Here is a 25455-nt window from a genome sequence, read left to right as displayed (position 1 = left end):
ATATAGCCTAGCTTTATGAAGACCATGTGAATCCTCATGTTCTGTTGTTTGCTGCTTTTTGCGCATGTAAAATTAATTCCCGGGAAACAAATGTTAGTATTTTTAACGGTTCACAGACACTTATCCTTTCTAATCAAATTCAATTCTAATTTAAAATAATCTTGTCGGTTAACGGTTAATAATCTGTTAACGAGTGTCGGTTGTCGGTTAGGAAAAATAACCTAAATGAACATCCCTAATTCTGAAGGACCATGTGACTGGAGTACTGATGCTAAAAATTCATCTTTAAAATCACAGAAATAAATTACATTTTAAATAGAAAACAGTTGTTTTAAATATTAAATATAATTTACAATTTTATTGTACTTTTTGCTGTACTTTGGATCAAATAATGCAGGCTTGGTGAGCAGAAGAGACTTAAAAAAAGCAAAAAATCTTACTGTTCAAAAACTTTTGACTGGTAGTGTACATATTAAAATTATTTATTTTAAATTGCAATAATATTTCACATTACTGTTTTAACTGTATTTTTTGATCAACTAAACGTAGCCCTGGTGAGTATTAGAGACGTCTTTCACAAACATTACAGAAATCGTACAACTTTTGAACAGTTGTGTATATATATATATATATATATATATATATATATGTGGAATACAAAATGCATTCACATGCCATGAGAACCAACGTTTGTATCCACAAATATTGAGCTCACTTTGATAACAAGACTCTTCTAATTAAACATGAGTTGAGACATACAGGTTAAACATGTTCAAAGCTGTTCTATGAAATTTTAAATAAAATTCTAAATACACAGCACAGGATAATTTGGGATAAACAGATTCTACTACTACTTTGTGAGACACATCAAATCATAAAATGTGGAGGGGGCTTTAAATATATGTTAGGATGAATTACTGCTACACACACACACAAACGCACACAACAACCACTCATTAAGTGCCTGGATAAGAAGATTAGTAAACAAAGCGGCTTGTATAATTCAACAGCCCATGAGCTCTCAAACTCCATACACACAGACTTGAGAAAGTGCTGTACACTTGTGTGATTTTGTATTTGATTTCAAGTGTAAAGATTTAAAAGTGTTAGATTTAAAATAAAAACAAGTGTAGTGTTGACAAGTGTAAGAATTTTACCTCACAATAAAAAGGTAATTGTGAGATTCTAAAAGTTTAAAAGAAGAACCATTTAAATTATGGGGAATAAAAAATTGCAATTCTGAGAATTTTGAAAAATTGGTTTCCATAAAAATCCTAATCATATGAAGAAAAACAACAACATACCCAATAATTTCACTCAATGACAGAAGTTGTTCTACTAGGGGTAAAATGTCATCTCATGTCTATGGATACATCTCAAAATATGAATATTAAAGGAACGGTTTACACCAAAGTGAAAATTCTGTCATCATTTACTCACATTCTAGTTGTTCCAAAGCTGTATGAATTTCTTTCTTCTGCTGAACACAAAAGATGTGTGTAACAAAGCCTGGATCCCATTGACTTACGCAGTATGAATTAAAAATTGTATGGAAGTCGACGGGACCAGAAATGATTTGGTTACAAACATACTTCAAAATATCTTCTTCTGTGTTCAGCAATACAGGTTTGAAACTACTATGGATTGGTAAATGATGACTGAATTTTCATTTTGTGGAAACTATCCCTTTAACATCTGAAAAAAAAAAGTGTGGTACAATGTGCTCTTTAAAATATATCAACAATCAGATTAAAAATATGGTGTTTAAATATTTGTATAAACCAAAATTAAGAAATCTGAACCAACACGGGCATAAAAATACTGTCATACTAGAAAAAGAGAAACTCTTACCAAAGGAGTGGTTAATGACTTCAAACAGGGCAAAATAACTTGCAGTAATGCTGTCCACCCCAATTTGTGTTACAACAGCCTGAAAAAGACAGGGGGAAGAATGCAATTCGTGGCTTTGGAAAGTGCTGCGTTTGATCTAAAATGTTGCATGATTAAATGCAGTACCTGGTAGACCTGGTCTGTTGTGCAATTCTTTCGCACCCGGATGGTAACTGTAGTTTTGTCTGGCATGGCTATCCTTAGCTCCACATCAGAAACACCATTATAATTCTAGGAGGAATGAGAGAGAGACCTAAAAATACAGTCCAAACAGACAGAGCAGCGCTTCAGGCGTGCTTGAGAAGCACCCTGACAGGTACAGACTCACACACACAGCCGAGCAATGGAACATGCAAATATATATATATATATATATATATATATATATATATATACAAATAACATTATGACTGCCACATTTTCAAAAGCTGCTTCTTCACACTGGTTAAACACAATTTCATAGAATCAATCTGTTTTGAAAAGAAAGAAAAGAAAACAGAAAACAAAACCACTTTATTCAACGATTCGTTTCCTCCGCGTCACCCTATAGCGCCATTTTGGAGAGTATCACATACGTAAACAACGTAATCTGTTCTGTGTCAGCAGCACCGTACGCAGATACACTGTTTATGCTTTGATCTGAACATAAACAACGTATTCGCGTATGTACGTTGTTTATGTAATACTTTCCAAAATGGCGTTATAGGGTGACACGGAGGAGACTAATTGTTGAATTAAGTCATTATTTTTGTTTTCTTTGCGCACAAAATGTATTCTTGTAGCTTCGTAAAATGATGGTTGAACCACTGATGTCACATGGATTATTTTAACGATCTCCTTGCTACGTTTCTGGGCCTTGATCATGTTGGGATCCTTGCTGTCTATGGAGGGCCAGAGAGCTCTCAGAATGCATCAAAAATATCTTAAAGGGGTCATATGATGTGATTTCAAGTTTTCCTTTCTCTTTGGAGTGTTACAAGCTCTTGGTGCATAAAGAAGATCTATAAAGTTGCAAAGACTAAAGTCTCAAATCCAAAGAGATATTCTTTATAAAAGTTAAGAGTCAGCCACGCCTACCTAAACTGGCTCATTCTAACACGCCCCCACATATCTACGTCACGATGTTGAAATATTAGCATAATCCCGCCCAAATGTGCACGCAAAGAAACAAGGCGTGGTTTCAGGAACAGCAACTATCCCTTTAAGGGTCACTTAATAATTGACTGACCCTTTGTGTTTCCCATAGCATCATATAATAGTGAATTTTTACACTTATAGAATAAATAGACTGCATTCAAGGTGAACATAAAAACAGATTAACTAAATTGAGCTGAATAGCCTTTAGTTGAATGAACTGTGATGTATGATATCTTATCTGTGGCAGCAGCACATCAGTTTGTCTTTAATACTGTGCGGTAAAGACACATTTTCAATGCTAACTGACCTATGACACTTTGTCATTGATGGGTCTTTGTGACAGTCACATTCTTTGATAGGGGGCCATTGTCCATGATTCAATCATTTTCTGAGTCAAGTGAGAATGCAATGCTGCAGTTATAATCAAGCTAAAGCAGATTTTTGCAGGTCTACAGTCTCCTCTTTGTTCAAGTATATTTACATGTACTCGTTTAGCTGTCTTTAATGTGTGCTGCTGATTATATTTAGGCTTTAAAATTCATTAAAATGTTAATTTGCGAAGATCATCATGATGAAGAAGGTTCATAAACTTTTGTTGGTTACTGTGTTTATTTTCTGTAAAAATCCAAAAGTCAATGGAAAAATCCTACTGGGTTTTTGTTGAGGGAACCAGGGTGATGCTAACTTCTGGGTTGGCCTACAAAAAAATGTAATCACTGCAGCGCTCTGTTAGTCAACGACACATAAATGGAATAGAATAAAGCTGGGCATGAAACATTTTTATCATCCTAATATGATTAAAATTAGGCCTGGCTACCCTGTCCCAGAGGACAAACCCTGCATGCCCAGACAGAGTGGTCATGTGATTAAATATGAACGGCAACAGACATTGCCCATGGTTCATTTTTGCTTGCAATCACCCTATAAGTGCAACCAAAACATATCAAACAGCCCTGCCATCCTTCATCCTACTTTTTTTAAGATCAGATGACCCTAATGGGAATACTGTATACTGTGGATAAATATCAGTAGGAAAGACGCACGTAGATTGCTGTTTTTCTCCAAATATCAGCGCGACTGCAAATATATTGATTTTATAAAACAGTCCAATAAATAGAAGTTAATATTAACTGATTTTTAGAAAAAATATCCCGTTTCTGCTCTATTTCATCAGCGAAAATAGTTTCAAACAAAGCCACAGTAGAACTGTTTTGCATCCCTGAGCAACACACAATAGTGTTTTGTTACTGAATCAATCAGCCGTTTGAACGAATATGTTGAATGAATGACTCAATGACTCACTCATGCAGTGACTTGCCGCCACCTACTAGCAATTTTAGGTTTATATTTAAAAGTATATTTTCCCTGGTATTTTTTCCCCAAATACCAGTATACCAAAATACCAAATACCAGGTTATTATTGTTGATAATGATTTATTTTGATTGGTAACAGCCCAATTGTGTCTTACTAAACACTTAAATTGAAGAATTTGACACAAAAGATGATATATACATTTTATTAGGTTAGAAAAAATTGGCCTTTTTAATGGGAAAAAATGCCCATAAAAGGTAAAAATCTATTTAAACTAGGGGTGTGCGATATGACGATTTTTGATCGTGGACGATAAAAATGTCTCCAAGATCTGCTTTTGAAGAAATATCGTAGTATCGTGATACAGCGCACATTCTATCAGCTGCAGTTCTGGCGCCACCGTATCAATATACTGTACAACGCGACATACATTTCGCATCAGTGTTAACTCAGCGGTAGAGTTACTCTCACAGGACACTGCACTTATTCGCAATCACAAAAGTACATTATTTGCTTATGTGCTTTAAAGCCTTGCCGGTTAAACCTTTCATTCGCGTGCTGGTCAGACGTGCGCTTTTTCTCAGTGCAAACATCTGAAGCGCGCGCACTAAAAAGCCTGTCAAACAGCGCCTGATTTCTGAACTAAGTTACCTTTTGCGCGAATACCGTCAAAACACACAAGGTTTACATATAGACTCAGTTGGTTATGTCTAAAATGAAAGTAAACAGTTGAGAGAAAAACGGATACGTGCCTGTATATTAGATGCGTGCAGGTCTTAAAAGGACAGTACTGAACATGCTGCCGATAGTTATTGAAGGGATAGTTCACCCAAAACTTATAATTCTGTCATTTTTTACTCACTCACATGCTGTCCCAGACCTGTATTAATTTCTTTCTTGTGCTGAATACAAAAGAAGATATTTTGAAGATGGGTAACAAAACATTTGCCGGTCCACATCTGATAGTAGGAAAAAATACTATGAAAGCCGCTGTGGACCAGCAACTGTTTGGTGTTCCACGTTCTTCAAAATAACTTTTATGTTCAGCAGAAGAAAGAAAATCATTCAGGTTTAAAACAACTTTTTAGTGAGTAAATGATGGTATAAAAATAAAACAATATGACAGAACAGACAGACAGATTACATCATTTTTATTTTTGGGTGATCCATGTTAATAAAACAACAAAACACAAAGAGAAAAATCACTCAATACTTTTGACTGAAAAACTTTAATACAGTTGCTTTAATAGGAATCAATCTATATAGTGTTTTATTGCGATATTTTCTTCATTCAATTTCTTGAATGCTCCTGCTAAATTGTACCTGAAAATAAAACACTGTTTGTTTTATTTGTATATATTATGTGTATCTTTGTTATTATTTTTTAATAACAAAAGATAAAATAATGACAAAGATTTTTATCTTCACCCACTTTGGACTAAATATCCACCATTCTTTTTTAAATATTTTGTTACCTTGAAAGGCTTTGTTTTTATAATAGGGAAATTAGTTTGGCTGTACTATAAAATAGTAAAACCAACATGACAAAGAATCATGACAAAAACGTGAATCGTGATATTTCTATAAAAAAAAAAACGTTGTGATATGATATTTTTGCCATATCGTCCACACCTAATTTAAACATAAAAACTAATTTCTGTTATTTCTGCAAACGAACTACATGTCAGAATATCAAAAGTTTTGGGAGTCAGCTGTCCACAGCAGTCCTAAACCTGCCAAGGTACCAGCACAATAACATGTTCAGCAAAATACTGTACAACTATAGTTATCGAAAAAATTCCAGAAAGAAAATGGAGACAACATTTTTGTCATTATCGCACCCCTGGTTCACACTCCAACATAGCAGGTGGCAGTATTGCAGTTTAACACCTGTTGTCACCCGTTATAAAACAAAAAAAAAGACAACGAAGCAGCGTGTAGCTACATCTGTTACACAAAATCACAGGCAATCACAGACAGGCGAAAGCAAAGTTGCTTGGATTACGTAAAAAACAACATTGTTCTTTTTGTACAGTTTTATACGGTTTATGGTAACTCTCTCTCTTCCTTACACTCATATTTTAAGTGATTATTTTCCCCAAAATGTACTATAATTAGCACATCAAGCCAGTGCTGACGTACTTCTGAAAATTTTACATTCATTGATCCTGTACAAATTTTTTTTTGCCTTGCAGATTGAAATATTTGGTTTTATTGCTGTGACTTGTTAACATAGATTTGTTTTTCCTCTTTCCAATTTTGCAAAAATGACGACTAGTGATCATCTTGAAAGCATCAGTAAGAAAAGGTTGAAAACTACAAACCAAATGTGCATTTATCAAATAATTATCATCCATCTCCTAAAATATATATATATATACACATACACACACACACACATATATATCTCAAATATAAAAATGCATAGGTAAAAATAAAATATCCATCCATCCAAACAATGGCCCAGCTGATTAGTAGAAAAAAATCCTTATTTTTGAGCTCTACTAAAAGTCAGGTTTTATTACAGCAGAGAGTTCTCAGAAGATGACTGAACTCAAAGTATCACATTTCCTGCTCTGAAAACCTGAGTGTGACCTCAAAATGTGTGATGGATGTGGTATATGTACGCGTTTTATATAGTTAATACATTTCATTCTGGCTGTTATGTGGGTTTTGGAGATTATTCAGGGCAGAAAACAAATGCTGTCTGAACATGCAGTCCAATGTGAACTGAAGAGTTTCCAGCAAATACGTTGCAGTAAGATCACTGGAACAAAGTACTTAAGAGTTACTCAACAGCAATCAGCAGCACATTGACATACTCTCTCCCTCATGTGTTTCTCGTATACACTCAAAGACTCTCTCAATCAGCCACTCATTGCCCTTCCAAGCCAGTGCTGACATACTTCTGAAAATTTTACATTCATTGATCCTGTACAAATTTTTTTTTGCCTTGCAGATTGAAATATTTGGTTTTATTGCTGTGACTTGTTAACATAGATTTGTTTTTCCTCTTTCCAATTTTGCAAAAATGACGACTAGTGATCATCTTGAAAGCATCAGTAAGAAAAGGTTGAAAACTACAAACCAAATTTGCATTTATCAAATAATTATCATCTATCTCCTAAAATATATATATATATATATATATATATATATATATACACACATCTCAAATATAAAAATGCATAGGTAAAAATAAAATATCCATCCATCCAAACAATGGCCCAGCTGATTAGTAGAAAAAAATCCTTATTTTTGAGCTCTACTAAAAGTCAGGTTTTATTACAGCAGAGAGTTCTCAGAAGATGACTGAACTCAAAGTATCACATTTCCTGCTCTGAAAACCTGAGTGTGACCTCAAAATGTGTGATGGATGTGGTATATGTACGCGTTTTATATAGTTAATACATTTCATTCTGGCTGTTATGTGGGTTTTGGAGATTATTCAGGGCAGAAAACAAATGCTGTCTGAACATGCAGTCCAATGTGAACTGAAGAGTTTCCAGCAAATACGTTGCAGTAAGATCACTGGAACAAAGTACTTAAGAGTTACTCAACAGCAATCAGCAGCACATTGACATACTCTCTCCCTCGTGTGTTTCTCGTATACACTCAAAGACTCTCTCAATCAGCCACTCAAAGAAAAGCTGAATCAACTAAATGTTCACTCTTCCTCCATACTGTACATAAAAGAGTGGTAAATATCACGCAACTGAATCAGAGTTTTGTTACCCATGGAAATATTTTGACTGTAGTGCCAACCAACAATGTGTCCTCACACCATCTCCCTCCTTTTGACACTCCATTAAACACAAGAGACCGAGCAGGATGACTTGCTTCCAGACTGCCCCAAATGTACTTCCACTTTCTGAAAGCTGAGCCCTCCATTATATATTTGTCATGACATAGGTACAATTACAGATGTACCTAATCTACAGTACAATTACCCATTTATAACATGGTAACAAGGGAGCACAGAGAACAGAGCGATTTAAAGGTGATAAAAAAAACTTTTCCCATGTTTAATTGCTATATTCGGGTCCCCAGTGCATCTACCAACACAGAAAACATGAAAAAAAATTTGGTAAGCCTTTCTCTACAAGCTTGCGAAAAAATGAGCGCGTCAGATTTCTCTCCCCCCGTGATGTAGAAAGGGGATCATATAATAATATTTACACCCCTTAATCTGCAAGTATTCACCCATGTCACCGCCATTGTGTTTTCACAAGCGACAACGGTGTACCAATTCTAACGCCATGGCGAAAGTTTGAACAGATTATGCTAACTGTTCTGTCTTTGACTGCACTGACAGGCACAGAATACTATTTAGAGTCCCAGGCTCAGAGAAGACAAGAGAGCTGTGGATTTATTGATTTATTTACCGTATATTACGCTGCTGCCACACAGATCTAATATAAACATTCAATTTCTTTCCCAGCCGTTTACCTTCACAGACATAACGACTGTTTTTGTATCTCGTTTTTGTATTTGCTCTTTGTGTTTTTGTATTTTTAACAAACTTGTGTGTATTTGACAGTTTAAGCACAATAAGACATGAACGAGAACTTAGTTTAGTACTCACATGCCGTGGCTGCCACTTTCTGTGTTCGCTTCGGATGTGTGCTCTCAGAAAACTGTATTTAAGAAGTTTAAACTAATATGGTTTAAAATGCATGATTTCAACATGAGACATGATGATGAAAACTAAACAGATGTTTTTTTAGTAGAGCATCTGAGGTATGAACTGTAAAGGCACAGCCCTATTGTGGAAAAGGGGGCGGGGATCAGCAGCTCATTTGCATTTAAAGAGACATGCACGTGTTTCTGCTTCCACTCAAAATAGGCATTTTCAAAATGATATATAAAAAATAATCTGTGGGCTATTTTGAGCTGAACTTCACACATTCTGGAGACAACTGAGACTTATATTACATCTTGTAAAAAGGGGCTGGATAGGTCTTCTTTAAAGTGTTGTGTATCGATACAGACTTCCAGATTACATTCCAAATCACTCAAATCAATTTGATTTGATTCAGTCAGGTATTTTTTAGGAAAATTTGTTGTTCAGCGAATTTTAGCAGGCAAGATCCAGTCATTTCAATAGAAATCCAAATATTTGGGAATTTTGTGTGAGGGATAAAGATTTCCCCATGGAAATTTCACAACACGTAAAGGTTGGTCACGCAGATTTGCCACATTAACCGACAGAATGCTGCTTGGTTTGAAAGACTTCCTACATCACTACTATTCCTGACAACAGACATTGGACTTATTTGGCCAACGAAATTTTGCTAAACCTTTCGCATCTTAATGCTTAAAAATTATGCAGAATAGAGCTCCTAATTGATTCAAATGGGTAACCTGCCTTTCTAAACTACTAAATAAAAGAATTGGCTCATAAGAGAATAAGGCTATATTGGTCAATGTGTATGTTTATTCACCAAAACGAGTGAAAAGAGTCATTTGCTTGTGAATCAGCTGCACTGGTGATTTAGTATGTTTGTTTATACACAGTAGCATACAAGGACGATTCAATATAAATATATCGTTTGCCAATATTTTGAGGCTCACAGTTGTTTGGTTGCATCCCATTAAATGCAGATGGCAAACTATATACACATTACAAAACTATTAATTCAAAAATATAACAAGACCCAACTGTGCAGTTGCGTAAATTAGATCAGCAGAACGCAGGGAACCCTGCAGCCCTGTAAGTTTTCATGCAGCCACTGAAAATAAGCATAATGTAAAGGTTTGCTCTTTACACTTTAAAAATCAATATCAGGATTGATCAAATGAAGAAAACAATTAATGTGAAAACTGATCTTTTTAAACTGCCCTTTCAGTCGTCTCTGAGGGTGCTTCGCAAAACGTTGCATTTGATTTCAACTGTGCATGCAGAATGTTTTTAGGAGCATCCACAAAACAGAAAGGGTTGGTTATAAGACGGATGAGCCCTGCTTTGCCCACCTCTCTGTCCTGAGTTTACACTGATTGATGCTGATGCTGAGCTCTGTCGCCTTCTGTGCCACGGAAAACACTTGTCACCATGGCAACCAACGCCAGCATCAATGAGGTGCCCTGTGAATATTAACATGCCATCGGAACCGCTCCAGTGAAGAATTGAGACACAATAACATCAACAAGCAATAAATTACATACCCAATAAAACCCAGACGTTCCTCCTAACAGATATCCCCTAATGTAGGTTACATAATCGTGCTATAAATGTTTGAGATCACCATGGACGTGCCGATCATTCAGAAGGTGTGTGCTTTTTTTTTACACAATTGTCCAGGGTGGTTTATTTCGATTTCAACCCAGTATTGCACAGAACAGTGCGCAGTCAGCTACAGCAAGATGAGAAGGAATGAGAAAGCTTGTCTGTTCACGGTGCTGTATGTGACCAGAATCTGGAATGAAGACAAACGCGTCCAAACACAAACCTCCTTTATCTAGTGGAAATGAAGCAGCCATTCACACAGAGACATACACCGATGCATATGACAGGCAGAGACACTGTATGCACAGAGGCGTTAAAGGGATAGTTCAGCCTGAAAGGAAAAGCATGTCATAATTTACTCACCCTCATGTTGTTCCAAATGTATGACTTCACATACCCAATAAAACCCAGACGTTCCTCCTAACAGATATCCCCTAATGTAGGTTACATAATCGTGCTATAAATGTTTGAGATCACCATGGACGTGCCGATCATTCAGAAGGTGTGTGCTATTTTTTTTACACAATTGTCCAGGGTGGTTTATTTCGATTTCAACCCAGTATTGCACAGAACAGTGCGCAGTCAGCTACAGCAAGATGAGAAGGAATGAGAAAGCTTGTCTGTTCACGGTGCTGTATGTGACCAGAATCTGGAATGAAGACAAACGCGTCCAAACACAAACCTCCTTTATCTAGTGGAAATGAAGCAGCCATTCACACAGAGACATACACCGATGCATATGACAGGCAGAGACACTGTATGCACAGAGGCGTTAAAGGGATAGTTCAGCCTGAAAGGAAAAGCATGTCATAATTTACTCACCCTCATGTTGTTCCAAATGTATGACTTACTTCTACAGAACGTAATAGAAGACGTTAGACTAACAGTCTCTATTCACTTCTTTTTTTTCCATACAAGGAAAGTTAATTGATTGAGGATGTCATCCTGGCTAGGATGCCCTTTTGCGGTCCAAGAAAAAAAGAAAAGAGTCAGGTTTGGAAAAACATGAGGGTTGGCAGAGGATGCCATAATTTTTATTTTTGGGTAACTATCTCTTTAAGATCAGGGAGGCTGAAAAAGCAGGAAAATAAAGTCAGTTATGTCAGATGGCTTTAAATTTATCAAGACAAAAAAGGAGATATTTCCTAAAACCTAAAGGATATGGGATGATTGTAATACTAGATGTCTGAAAGACAAGCCTGGGTGTGCTCAGAATATCAAATCCTGCTGTAAACAAGTGCTTTCTGCACTCATGGACAAATGTGTCTAATTAGGGAAGCTCTATTACACCTGTATGGCATTTAAATGATGTACATTTTTATTAATATACCGTATTTTTCCGTGCCTGAAAGGATGGTTTGCAGTGCTGCAGTGACAAGGCTGGCTAACTTTCAGCTTCTCACTCCAATATACATCAACCCACTTATTAGCCACGTTAGCACTTGCACTGGATTACGGCATTTTACTAAGTCTTCAAATGCCTTAAAAACACACTGGTGACTTTCGCCTGTAGTGTTTTAGAGCAAACTGGCCGCTTTCTGTCTAACAAGGGATGACGGTGAAGGTGGGCAGCGCTGCTAAGTGCGTCTTGATGTAGTCCATAGATCATTGATTTAACTGTTACATATAAACTTACACTTCAAGAATACGGTCGCCCTTTGAGATTCCGGCTCGGTCTGCCGCGCCGCCCGGTAACACGGCGCTGACGTGCTGCAGCGGGGCGTAAAGTTCGCCGTTGATGCTCCTCAGTTGCCCTCCTTCGCTTACTTGCCCGCGGACATTGAAGCCATAGCCCGAGTCCGACTTGACGATGCGGACCAACCGAGGCCCGGAGGTGACCGTGGTCGCGACGAGGCCGCCGGCGCACGTTCCCGAGCTCGTGCCGGAGCCGTTGCGAGCCGCCGAGTGAATTGTGGAAGGGCCAGCGGAGCGACTGCCGTCTCCTTCGACAACATCTGCCATTTTTATTTGAAGAAATCCTGCCTCCACAGCGGGCTCGGGCGCCGAAGTGCTACATGAGCTTATTGGCTGTCGGAGTGCGTCAGACTCCAGATGGGAAAGACTGACGCCAAACCGCCCCCATCACGAGACACTGCTGCGTTTGCGTGCCTTGAAAGTTACTTCTGTCACGTAACAACAAAGCAGTGCACCATGGGAAATGTAGTGCGGAACACTGACGGAACTGACAGCCAGTCTATTTGCATGGTTGCTCGTTTTGTAAAATGGAAGAAGAATCAGTTATCATTGGACAGAAAGGAACGGGTTATTTTTTTTTATGTTTAAGAAACTGGTGCAGATTGCAGAAAGATGTTTCAAATATTCATTCAAATGATGTTCCTTCTGTTTATTTTTATTTTACTTTGTCTTCTGATTAAATGTAGTATCTACACAAAGCTAGAGCAATACACTCTTAACCTAATTTGAGATTATATTATGTTTTGAAACAACCTGTATGCTATAAAACAACACATGAGATAAAGTTAATTATTTAAAGGTGTAAGTATTATTTAAAGTATGTAAGTTTTTGACTCTACTAAAGCATAAAAATACCATAATATGTTTGCAGATATTTAAGAAACATGCTAAGTTAACATACTTGTTTATCTGAAAAACAATGCTACAGTCAGTTATTCTTCTTTAAAAATTTGCATTCTGTGTCTGAATGTCTGTTTCTGTTTTGGTCTGTGTAACCCGCCCACTGCCAGTTTACCCAATTGTATTTCGGCACCGCGGGTTGCCAGTTTGCGGGAAACACAGCGTATTTCTTTTCAGTCATGGAAGCTGCCAAACGAAAAGGGTCAGTTCCTGTTGGTGTCTTCAATCTGGCAACCTGCATGTGCGTCAAGTCTGAGGAGGAGGGTCCGGGTGAAAAAAACCCTCTCCAATATTTTGAATTTGGGCTGCAATACCTAGTTCAACCACTACATAGAGCACCTTTAACTTATTCAAGTCTATCTGTCCAAAAATCATTATGAGGGCACCCACAAGATGGAGATATTTACTTGAAAATATTATATTCCATTAGTCGTTACTCACACACAAAATTTTATTTTCAAATCTTGAAGTGGTTCTAATACAACTAATTGTGTGCTCCTTATAAATGTACATTCAGAGAACATACTGAGATTTTTTCAAGTGTCTTGGAGGAGCTACCACAGCAAGTCTGTCTCAGTTTTTGTCTCTTCATGTAGTCCCCATATGGACTCGATGATGGTGAGATCAGATCTGTGTGCGGGCCATCCTGTTTATTGTTGGACTTCTTGTGTGTACAAAAACCTCATTGGCTTATTTGTTGTTGCTGCCATTTTTAGTCAGGACTCCCTGGAAGAAGAGATGTTGTAATGGGATGTTTTTCTGGTTAAATAAAGGAATAATAATAATAATAATACAATTAATGGCAAAATAAAAATGTGGAAATATAAACATATTTCCGATTGGCACAATAATACTAAAGATATGAATAACTAAATACAAATCTAACATGCCTAAGATTTGTGCACAGTTCTGTAAAAGTAAAGAGTAAGCATTCATATTCCATCTATCTTGGTGCCAGCATAATGTAAGAGTTTATATTTGGTTAAAAGTGCACAAATAAATTGAGTTACCTGAAATTGAAATTAACAACATTTATGAATGTTATAAAAACTAATTCTGTGGGATTAAGTTTGAAATGATACATTCTATGATCCTGAGATAACAGTCAATTCTTTTTGGCTCCGAGTGCCCAAGTATCAGTTCTAAGATCCCTTATGAGGGCCACCACAAGATGGAGATATTTACTGGAAAATGTTATATTTTATGCGCTCCTAAAGATGAATGTAGTTATAGGCATTTGCAACTTGTCTGATCACTAATATGTGAACCTTATGCTTTTTACAGCAGAGGAAATCTATGAAATACCCCCCCCCCCCAAAAAAAATAAAAAAAAATAAAAATAAATAAATATATATGTTAAAGCAGCACTATGTAACTTTTTCTGTTCAAAATTTGCAAAATGTATATAATGAGCGAGTACATTATGAATTCATCTTGGTATATATATGGTAATGATGTGGTATTGTTTTCAAGTTTCCTGCAGGCCATATATGCACTGTGTACGAGTTACTGTAATCTGTGTAATTTGACAATTCAATGTATGTCAGTATTATGTTAGGAGAGTCTATGGTAGGTGAAAGTTTCCATATGAAAATGAAGCATATTTCTAATATATTTATAGGAATAACCTTCATGTGTATGTAAGCTGCAGCCACCAACACCATAAACACATTTACAGATAAGAACACTCACTCCCACATATTGTAAGAATACAGATTTAATTCAAAACATTAAAAATCTTTATTCTTGATTTCAGATATACCATAGCTTTACAGATAAACCCTTTCTGTAAGGACAAGGACAAGATCATTTTTTTTGGAAAAATTCATTGCAAAGCATAGTGATGCAGGCGACCAAGGTGATGTACTCCTGAAAGTCCACAGTGCCATCTGCATTTGCATCCAGATCCTTAAATATCTTGTCCAGAGCTTTTTGGTCAGCGGATTTCTTTAACAAACACAAAAGTCTGATCAGAGATACTGTCTGTACAATGATGCCAATTAAACAGCTCATATTTACATCAGTATTATCTCACAATATTTCTATTATGATGATTAATACAAAATAATTCAACTTTTTAAATTGTTATTACATATATATATATATATATATATATATATATAAAGGAGCAGTTGTAATACCTAATTTTAAAATTAAGCATTTTAATGTCATAATGAAAAGAGAAATTATATTTCAACTGGTCAGTTTTGCAGTGCCTCTCACCCCGAGGATGTCGCTCAGCTCTGTATTGAGCAGATCCTTGAGCTCGCCTTTGGTCAGGGTGTGTTTGTCTCCCTCCTTTCCTGAGTATTTGTGAAAGGCTGCAATCAGCAAAGCCATTCCTTGCTGGATTTCTGTAAAATTAGTGTGATACAAAGCAGGTGTATCATTAATAAAAAATATATTAATAATAATCAAACAAAACGTATTGTTTACAACATCCAAAATTATTAGTAGTGTAGATGTCAAAAGTACAATATATGAAATGTCATGGCCAGCAACAATATAACAAACAGAACTGGTTACAGCCCCCTGGAGGCAAGCAGATGGGAGAGAAGGGGTGGACCTTAACTGTTTGAAGAGTGGGAGTTTTCAGAAATGGAGGGATAAAAAAAAAAACGTCAGATTTAAGCACAATCGGATTATGGCCAACACCCTGAACATACCCTTTAATTAAAACAGAATAAAGCAACAGAAAGAAAGAGATCTACTCGATTTTGTCATTGGTCATTTAATCCACCATCAACTGCCTCCTTTTCCTGCCTCTGCCTTCTTCTCAACACACAAACTCTTAAACTTTTCTACTAATCAATTAATGGCCAAAAAGCATATAACATATATATATATATATATATATATATATATATATATATATATATATATATATATATATAAACCAAACTACCCTTCAAAGAATGCCATCAATCTACAAATTTTGAAGCCATCAAACTTTTATAGTGCAGCAGTGAAATGCATTAGTTCATTTTAAGCAGTAAAACAATTCAGTACAAAAATAAAAAGTCTCTTACGTGACATGGTGTTTCTGGAGTTCACGGCGAGCAAGAAGTGAAAGATAGGATCGAGCGAGTGAGAAGTGAAGGAACAGACGATGTTTTATGCAGAGAAATGCCACACCCCCCAAATTCATGCCCTCCCACCGTCCCAACCCTCACCACACAACCGCACCTACATTTATGCCCTCTCTCTTACTCTTATTATGCTCTCTCTCTCTTATTGTTTACTCCCTTAAACCACAAAAAGGGGCAGGTGGAATAGGCTCTCTTGTCCTTGTTCAGTCCTTAACTCAGCTGGCTAAACCAGCTTCTAACTGCACACAAACAGCTAAAAAGAGTATTACTGATTATTTACTGCGCTCTTCATCGTGCTTAACAATGCCCCTTAGCTGTTCTAAAATCACTATAAACCACAGCTTGGGGCTCTACTGCTTTAATAGTCACCAAATGAAGAGTTGAGAGCTGGATGCTGTTCACTGACGTATCAAAATTATACGACGTCATCAACAAATCTTCCTAACAATGTAATTTTGATCTTGCACCATGTGGCTTCTTATCACAGATTATTCATTAATAATTTCAAACACATTTCAAATAATTTAAATACTCTAATATATACTGTAATTTGAATAGAACATGAGTCATTGAGGCACCTCTCTAATATTTCTGCAGTTTTATACAAATAAAGTACAAAAGCTGTCACTGAGGTGGTGCATTTTCTAAAGGTACCTTATTTTCCCCCTAAAGGGTGCATACTGGTACCTTAAAGGTATAGGCTATATTAGTATCTAAAGTGTACATATTACTAATACTTTTCAAAAAGGGTAACAACACAATGACAGCTTTTGTACATCTTTTCTGAGAGTGTAAAGCAACTAACATGTCAAAACCATGACATTTACTACAAAAATATACATATCTCTCTCACTAATGCATGTGAGGCCACTTTAGGTGTGGTGTGGTATTGTTTTCAAGTTTCCTGCAGGCCATATATGCACTGTGTATAGTATGAGTTATTGTAATCTGTGTAATTTGACAATTCATTGTATGTCAGTATTATGATAGGAGTGTCGGTGGTTGGCGAATGTTTCCATATGAAAATTAAGCATATAGTTATAATATAGCTATAGGAATAAGAACACTCACACCCAAATATAGTCAGAATACAGATTTAATTCAAAACATTAAAAATCTTTATTCTCCATTTCAGATATACTATAGCTTTACAGATAAACCCTTTTTGTAAGGACACAATCATTAATTAATTTTTTTGTGAAAAATTCATTGCAAAGCATAGTGATGCAGGCAAAAGTATAAACAATATAACACACAGAACTGGTTTATAGCCCTCTGGAGGCAAGCAGATGGGAGAGAAGGGGTGGGCCTTAACTGTCTGAAGAGTGGGAGTTTTCAGAAATGGAGGGAAGAAAAATGACAGTTTTAAGAGAAAGATGATTATGGCCAACACCCTGAGCATACCCTCAAGACAGAACAGAGAGAGAGAGAGAAAGATATTTTTGTCATTGTTCATTTCATCCTCCACCAACTGCCTCTTCTTGCTGTCTTTCCAACACAGAAACTCTTAAACTATTGCCTTAAAATGAATAAAAGACATATCGACCAGTCAATTAACAGCTGAGAAACATTTAACATATATACACCCTAAACTCAGCTTCAAAAAAACTGAAAATGTTTTAATTTGAACACATTTTAATCATAAAGTACAACAGTAGTGCAGCAGTGAGATGCATTAGTTCATTTTAAACAGTAAAACATTTCAGTAATAAATAAATAAATAAATTAAAAAGTCTCTTACGCGACATGGTGTTTCCAGAGTTCAAGGCAAGCAAAAAGTGCACAAAATTGAGAACCAAAGATGAGAACTAAAGGAACAGATTGAGTGTTATATGCAAATTCCACACCCCAGATGCATCCCCTCCCACCGTCCCAACCCTTGACACACAAATGCACCTGCATTAACTTTTCTTTGTCTTACTCTGGCCTATGCTCTCTCTCTCCTATTGTTCATCCCCTTAAACCATTTAAACCTTTGTTGACTTAATTATTGAGTTTGCAAAAGGTGGGCTTGGCATCTCTCGTCACTGGATGTCTCTAACTCAGATGGTTAAACCAGCGTCTATTCACACATAAACACCCAAAACCTTAGACATGAGCCTTTGGGCAAATCTACTGTCAAGACCTGCCCTGAACTGGAAGCGCAAGTTGGGTGTTCCTGAGAACCACTTTAGTGAAACTGCATGGAACCACTGAAATAATTCTATACTAAAAAGAATATGTCTAATAGTGGTTATGTTAAATACTCACAATCATTTTAAGGCTTAATCACTTATGCATGTTTATGGATGTTTTCTGGGATGCAAAACTGCTCAAGCTGAATGAAAATGGTATTTTGCAAAACTCTGTGGTATGAATACAGTTGGGCAGTAAGTCTGGTTTTTACTAAAATGAGACAGAGATGAGATGTCTCTGACCAATTCTGGTTGCATAAACTGCTTTACTCTAGTCTTACAGCTTAGTTATTTCATTTTACTTTTCTTAAGACTGCATAACATTTTAAAGTTAGTTGCGTAAAAATGTTTCATTTGAATCCGAAAATTGAGACCCCTTGGCTAAATGCTAGATGGCAAGACTAGCTCTTCAGACACAGTCTTAACATTGTGGCTGTGCTTATGCAACTGGCCTAGTGTAATTTTTGACATGTAGCTACAGGGCACAATTGAAACCATTATAAGGTAATGAAAACTCACACTGGATTTATATCATTAATCAGAAAAAGATGCCATGAATATACTGCCTTACATTGTGTTGCAATCATAATGGAACCACTTCAGCAGTCATAACCAGTCCTGCATCTTATTAGAGCACAGGGTAATTCACTAGTATTCTAAGCAATGCTAAAAGCCATTAATAGAAACTATACTTTTGCTTATTCTAGTCATGCATGGTTTGTTTCCAAAAATGAAAAAGAAAAAGTAAAGCTGCTTATTTACGTCAAATTTTGTAAAGGATAAAAACAATAACAACAAAAAATGCCTGTTTGCATGTTTGCGAGTTTTTAATGCATATCTGACATCGCAATGCTTCATGAGAATTTTTTTTACATTTTTAACATTTTCTTTTTGTGAAGTCTATTTTGCAAGATCCTTTTAGGTGGAATATTGTATTTTACTCTTCTCCACAGTCAAAAAAAAAAAAAATCAATAAAAGATTGTTACAGGGCTCTCAAATGTGCGCATTAGTATCTTAAAGGGACTGTACATCCAAAAATGAACTGTACTAACTCTTATGCTGTTCCAAAGCTGTATGACTTTCTTTCTTCTGCAGAACACAAAAGAAGACATACAGTGATATAAAGAGACTATACGTCTGCTTATTGTAGTTATGTATGGTTTTTAGAAAAACTACATAAAGCTGATTATCTATGCACTACATGTTCTGGAAAAAAATATCTATTTGCATGTTTGTGCACCTTTAATGCATACCTGACATTGTGATGCTTAATATGAAGCATGCTATGCCACCAATCAGTCATTTTTAGCACTGTGTTATTTTGTGCAGTCCATTTTTCAAGAGCATTAACTTTCACCGTATGAACATAAGACATCTTCAAGAAAGGTGCACCATCCCTCTAAGGTATTAATGTCCAAACTTTAGGAGTAAATAAGGTACAAAAGTGTTCCTTTGACGGTACTGTCCCAGTAACAAGATGATGTACCCCTAAAGTGCCATGAATGCCAGGTCACTAGTGGCACAGCATAAAATGATGTGTGTTGGGTGTATGCTAGATGTAGTTTTTATTATTAGCAATGCACTGCTGAAAAAGTAAATAAAGAAAATAGTGGATAAAGGAATGGTGAGTGAAGATGACTAGTAGCAAAAGAACTTGTGAAAGGCATTTAAGAGTACTAGTATTTCAGGACCAGTTGGAAATGAGAGAAGTCAGGGAGGGAAAAAGAAAAAAGGGGGGCAGAGGAGATGACTGGCCTCATTTAACCTCAGTCGTTATGTAATACAGTGATGGTGACTCACTCGGGTAGAATTTCTGCTTTTTTCTCTTTTTGCCACAGTTGCTCGGAGAACGTCAATGTTGAACTTTTTAAACTTTTAAACAATTTGTTGTGCACTGTTTATTTCTCTTAAATGGATACCAAAAAGTGACAATTCTGTCATCATTTACTCATTACAATTGAAACATTCTTTAAAATATCTTATCTTTTGTCTTATGCAAAAGAAAGGAAGTCATACATGACGTGAGCTTGAGTAAATGAAAAATTTTAATTTTTTTTAATCTATCCCTTCAAATGAGCGAGAAACTTTATCACACATGTACATTAGTATATTAGTTAGAAACTAATATGTACCTTTAAGGTACTAATATACACCCTTTTGGGGTCAATAAGGTACAAAGGTGTACTTTGTGAAAGAGTATTGCCGCAGTGTCAGATTTTGAGTGTAAAATAGCAACTTTTATGCAGCAGCAGTGAGAAGACATACAAGACCTCATGATTAAATCTCATGGACTCTGTATCCAATTTCCTTGTGAGTCACCATCCAAAAACATCTATGTGTAAGTGGGACCTCCCTGGCGCCATTTTGACCACGAGTGTGGGTTAGAATCAGCTTCAGACCCTCAGTGAGGTGGGTGGATGAGAACATGAGAGGAGAGGACATTGCGGAAATACTTGTTGTGGAGGTTGGTCTTGCGCAGATATGCTTGTTTTTGCTCAAAACGCATGGCATAAACATCTTGGCTCTGATTATCCACAGTTAAACTGAGCAACTTATTGTACTGTGTTGACATAGCCAGAGGACAGAACACAAACACCATAACATTCAACCTGAATTTCCCTCCTCTTCCCATTGCCAATGTTAAATACGGACAGCTGTGTCACTAATGAGAACTTTAAGCAAAATTGGAAAAAGATGTCAGCTTAACAGAAGACACATTCTCTCTTTTCTTATATCAATGAACATGCATCCATTTGAGTCTTGCTTTTTTATATCATACACAACAGAAGATGTAGAAACAAATTTGTTAAAACGGATACTAATTTGCATACTATCTAAATCTGTCTGCAGTAATAAGTGAGATCAGGTTGTCGCACAGGGAAGTTGACAAATTACCTATGTTTCATAAAGGGCAGATTAGGTTGGGTCAAGTTATGTGTTTTTAATGTTATAAATGTATGCAATTTATTAATTACAATATTTTTTGGTAAAAAATAAGATAATTTAGTATGCTAGCTACGTTTTTGCTGTTTCACGAATTCTTTCATGTTTCCTTGTTTTAGTTTTTAAATATTGCTTACAAGCTTCTAATGGGCAGATGTATGATAGTATGACAACATACCCCGCTATTGGTCAACGTGTGTTTAATGAACAATTTTAATGAACAAATTGCTTCCATGATAACTTTCTGCCTAAACAAAAATCCAAAGTATGATGAAAAGAAAAGAGATCTGTCCAAATAGCTGCCAAGGGAAGCACTAGCCTACGCTAAGTGACTTCTTTCATCACAAGTTAATTAGAGAGAGCCTGTTTGTGTGACTAAGAGAGTAATCTGAAACATTTCTAATATGGTCTTGTGAGTGGAAGCATCTGACCCTGTCACGCAGCTGAGGTTGTATGTGTGTGAGTGTGAGTGTGTGTGTGTGTGTGTGTGTGTGTGTAATGAGGCCTGGACTGGTCTAAATTTTAGGGCCATCAGTGAGACTTTACATCTCTGTGGTAAGTTTTCTGGCCTTCTCTCGTATAATATTAAATGAATGAAGCAAGTATTGTGTTGTGTTGATTGTGTGCGTGTAATGATGCTTCCTATAGGAAATGCTTTGTTTCGTTATAGCGCTTCTATTCTTCTGCTCCCCTGAATGGAAAATCACACACCATCTTCACACTGGCCCCCACCGCTCATGTCTCTTACTTTCTCTTTGTTTCGCTTTTATTCTTTCTACCTCACCCCCTTTCTTTCTCTCTGTGGGCTGATAAATTTAATGTTTTCCTGATGCCAGCTTTATTTCCACTCTGGCATGGTATACTTTAAAAAGGAAATATTCCAGCTTTCAGCTGCTTGTCCTGGTTTTCTATATACTCTTGTGTGTTTCCAAAATGTTTTCTCTGCTCTTGAGTGTGCTAGAAATTAGGTTTATCTGATTATACAGTATCTGATTATATATCAGATATAAAATGGAATAGTCAATGAATCTATTTTTATTTATAATTTATTTATATTTAATACTTAGCCTATATTTTATAATTAAACCAGAATGTCATAGAGACTTCGGCGTTGAGGCCTTTATAAGCAAACCAACTTCCTTCCAAATAAGCGCTTTTCCAACTTTGAGCCGAATGGGTTTGAGCATGATGAGAAACAGTACGACTATAAAACCATTCCAGGCTGTTGTATGTATAAACTTTTACCCAGGGGCGGACTTAGTGATTTGGTGGCCCTAAGCAAATTTCAGGTATGGAGCCCCAACACAATAACTATATGCACTTTTACGCCTAACCCTTATTTTGCTTGCTTTCTCTTTCTCTCATAGTTTATAACTAGTTTATTTACCCCTTCACAACTTAAATAATTAGTCAACCTGATGCTGTTCTAAAGCCATATTAGGCTACCTTATTTTTTCAGATCACAAAAGAAGACATTATTAAAAAAAATGCGTGCACTTGTCCATTTAATGAATTGTAAACTTCTTCAATCTTTTACAAAAAGGATTCAAATGTCAAAATTATCCCATGCAACTCGTTCCGTATTCCAAGTGTTCTTAAGGCATATGGTAGGGTTTGCTATGTAATTGGAAATGTAATTAAGAGAACTCAGCACCTGACAAAAACTCCGTTTTGAGCAGTGAGTCAACATTTGACGCACTCTATAACACAAATACACACTGGAGCATGTACCAAACATGTTTCGCCAATATCAGATGGGGCCCCTGATTCCACGGGGCCCTAAGCGGCCACTGACCTCGCTTATTGGTTAAGTCCGCCCCTGCTTTTACCTTTATGATGTGATCATCCTCTAGCTCGCTCCAAAGTTTACCTTCAGAATCACGCAAATGAAACCGTAACTGTGTCAACTGAACATTATGGCACGATTTCACAATGAAAACCATTTGACGCTATGGTGATAAAGAATATTAAATGACATTCTATTCAACTGGATTTTTCCCCTGCAACCCACCGTCCAATCTGACCTCAAACTAATTAAATGATCACATTTCACCATTCTTATCTTAAACACTGTCAAAGCAGTTTAGACTCAAAACGCACTATTAAGAGAACAGCCAAAAGAATTGTCTGTGTGTGTGTGTGTTTGTGAGTATCAACTGTGTGTTCGTTTGCGTGTGAGGTGGTTGTGTGGTTTTCTCTGTACACCTTGCCAATCGTGCCACTTCACCTCCACAGTGGCCACTGGCTGCATTAACTACAACCAGCCATTCATCTCTACTGACCTCTCAGCAGACTATCACAACCCATTTTAAAATTTCCACAGGATGTATAGTTTTTTTTTTGTCTTGCTATGCCATATACCACAGTGGAAGTTAGTACAGGGCACAGTTCAGATGAATGAAGCATTTATGCAGGCATTTTAACAATGCAGTTTAAAAAGCAGGTTATTTTCATAATTTACTACATCAGTCAGTTCAGGTAGTAGGCCTAATATCTATGCATAGCACCTACATTTGGAAGTTGCTGTCCATTGTATTTGTCCCTGCATCAATAGAAATACAGGTTACTTGTGCAAAACGATCATGAAATCAGTAGGCCTTTGCATTGTCTACGAAATGAAGGTGTATCGGGCACCTCCGAGATTAAAGCCCTGGGGTCTCTGTTAGTGTTAATGTGGCCCTGCTTGAACTGCCGCGGGATGTGCACCATTTACCTCCACTCACTTCTACAAATCCATGCTCATGTCAGAAGCCCACAGTCAGTGTTTGACCGATATTACCTCATACTTTTCATAAAGCAACTCTGAAACCTTATATTACAACGCTCCTCATATTACAGTCTTTTTAGGGTAAGTTGCTCTTGTTGCAGCAGTTGAATGTTGCTTTGCTAAATTAACGTAAATGTGTATTTCAAACTATATTTATCGCCTCTAAACATATTTTATTTTATGCTTCTATTTGTCTGTCTTTGTCTGCTTTCGTTATAGAAGTTGAACAGTTGAAACAGTCACCACATCAGCACACCCAAATCATGCCACATACTGTGGCAAAAAGACAAGAGAAGAATGAAAGGGTGGGACAGAAGCATGTAAAGATCAAGACTTCAGTGAGTGCGTTTGAGCTCAGAATGCTGTACACTTCCTGATTTAAATGACTGATTTATGGAAATGCACCCAAGGGACATTTTTCCCTGCGAGTTATGATACATCTGAGCAGACAATAGATGAGTCACAACCAGCCCATATTTGAATGCGGTTTAAAGTCATGCATGCACATCTCATGGAATTCCCATTTTAAAAATTCAGACAGTCTCTTGCATATGCGGTGTGTTCTGACATTGAGTTAGAGTAAGGAGATTAATGACTTCACATTAACTGATCCACAATATATAACATACTTAGACTACAAGTGGAAAGGTTAGACATGCCTACTCATTCTCGTCACCCACAACACAGTAAATGCACTCATGCTAGGAATATACTTTTCAATCTATAATTGTAAAACAATTGCACCGTTAAGGTGCTAATTAGGTACGATTTTCCTCAAATTATGACTTTTTTTCCAGGTTACATCATGTGGGGTGCAAGTACCAGAGGATTTCTTCCAAGCAAATGCCATCTGCTATGTGTAAACAGGCCTGATCGAGATTCTGTTTGTGTGGTTTGTGTGTGTTTAGGAACATGTGGGTGTGTTCACTCTTACATTAGACTGCTGTACAGGTGCAGAGGACAGGGACTGCACTCTGGGAAAAACAATATATACAGCAGAAAAAGAGGTGTCCCTGCAGAAATCCTCCAAGTAGCATGTTCGGAGGATCTATTAATATATAGTGAGGCCCAAACCTCTGTGACCACATTGAATTTTTTTTTTTATAAAACTGGAAGTAAACAGAAATAAAAGTTAATATGCTGCAGTATTTCTAGGTCAAATCAATTAATCAAAAAAAAAAAAAAAAAAAAAAAAAAAAAAAAAAAAAAAAAAAGGGGAAACATAATCATGAAAAAAAAAAAAAAAAAAAAAAGAGAGAGAGAAAAAAAAAAAAAAAAAAAATTTTTCCCCCCCCCCCCCTTTTTTTTTTTTTAAAGGACA

The 25455-nt window shown here is 36.5% G+C and overlaps 2 protein-coding genes across 2 annotated transcripts in view; both read right to left on the bottom strand.

Moving 5' to 3' along the window:
• The window catches only part of LOC107596155 (sorting nexin-27-like), a 19060-nt gene extending 7667 nt beyond the window's left edge, over positions 1-11393 (bottom strand). The window contains exons 1-3 of the mRNA XM_016286828.1: positions 11388-11393; positions 2017-2121; positions 1852-1930 (exon numbers count right to left, since the gene is read on the bottom strand). Of these exons, the coding sequence (XP_016142314.1) occupies positions 1852-1930; positions 2017-2121; positions 11388-11393 (190 nt within the window). The remainder of the gene's footprint in view (positions 1-1851; positions 1931-2016; positions 2122-11387) is intronic.
• A 3483-nt stretch (positions 11394-14876) lies between these two features.
• Positions 14877-16300, bottom strand: LOC107596455 (ictacalcin-like). Its single transcript, XM_016287193.1, has 3 exons — positions 16190-16300; positions 15384-15514; positions 14877-15107 (listed from the first exon to the last, which is right to left on the bottom strand). The coding sequence occupies exons 1-3, from the start codon at positions 16194-16196 to the stop codon at positions 14967-14969; spliced, it is 279 nt and encodes a 92-aa protein (XP_016142679.1). The 5' UTR covers positions 16197-16300; the 3' UTR covers positions 14877-14966.
• Positions 16301-25455: the final 9155 nt, after the last annotated feature.

The sequence above is a fragment of the Sinocyclocheilus grahami genome, unplaced genomic scaffold (genome assembly GCF_001515645.1).
Source record: "Sinocyclocheilus grahami isolate Dianchi unplaced genomic scaffold, SAMN03320097.WGS_v1.1 scaffold11.1, whole genome shotgun sequence".
NCBI lineage: Eukaryota > Metazoa > Chordata > Actinopteri > Cypriniformes > Cyprinidae > Sinocyclocheilus > Sinocyclocheilus grahami.
This window is presented reverse-complemented; position numbering and strand designations above follow the sequence as displayed.

Bases quoted from the DNA above. Each gene is read 5' to 3' on its own strand.
- LOC107596455 (XM_016287193.1), bottom strand. The intron at 15,108-15,383 runs GTGAGAGGCACT...TGTTTGTTAAAG, and splicing joins AGCTGAGCGACATCCTCGGG to AAATCCGCTGACCAAAAAGC.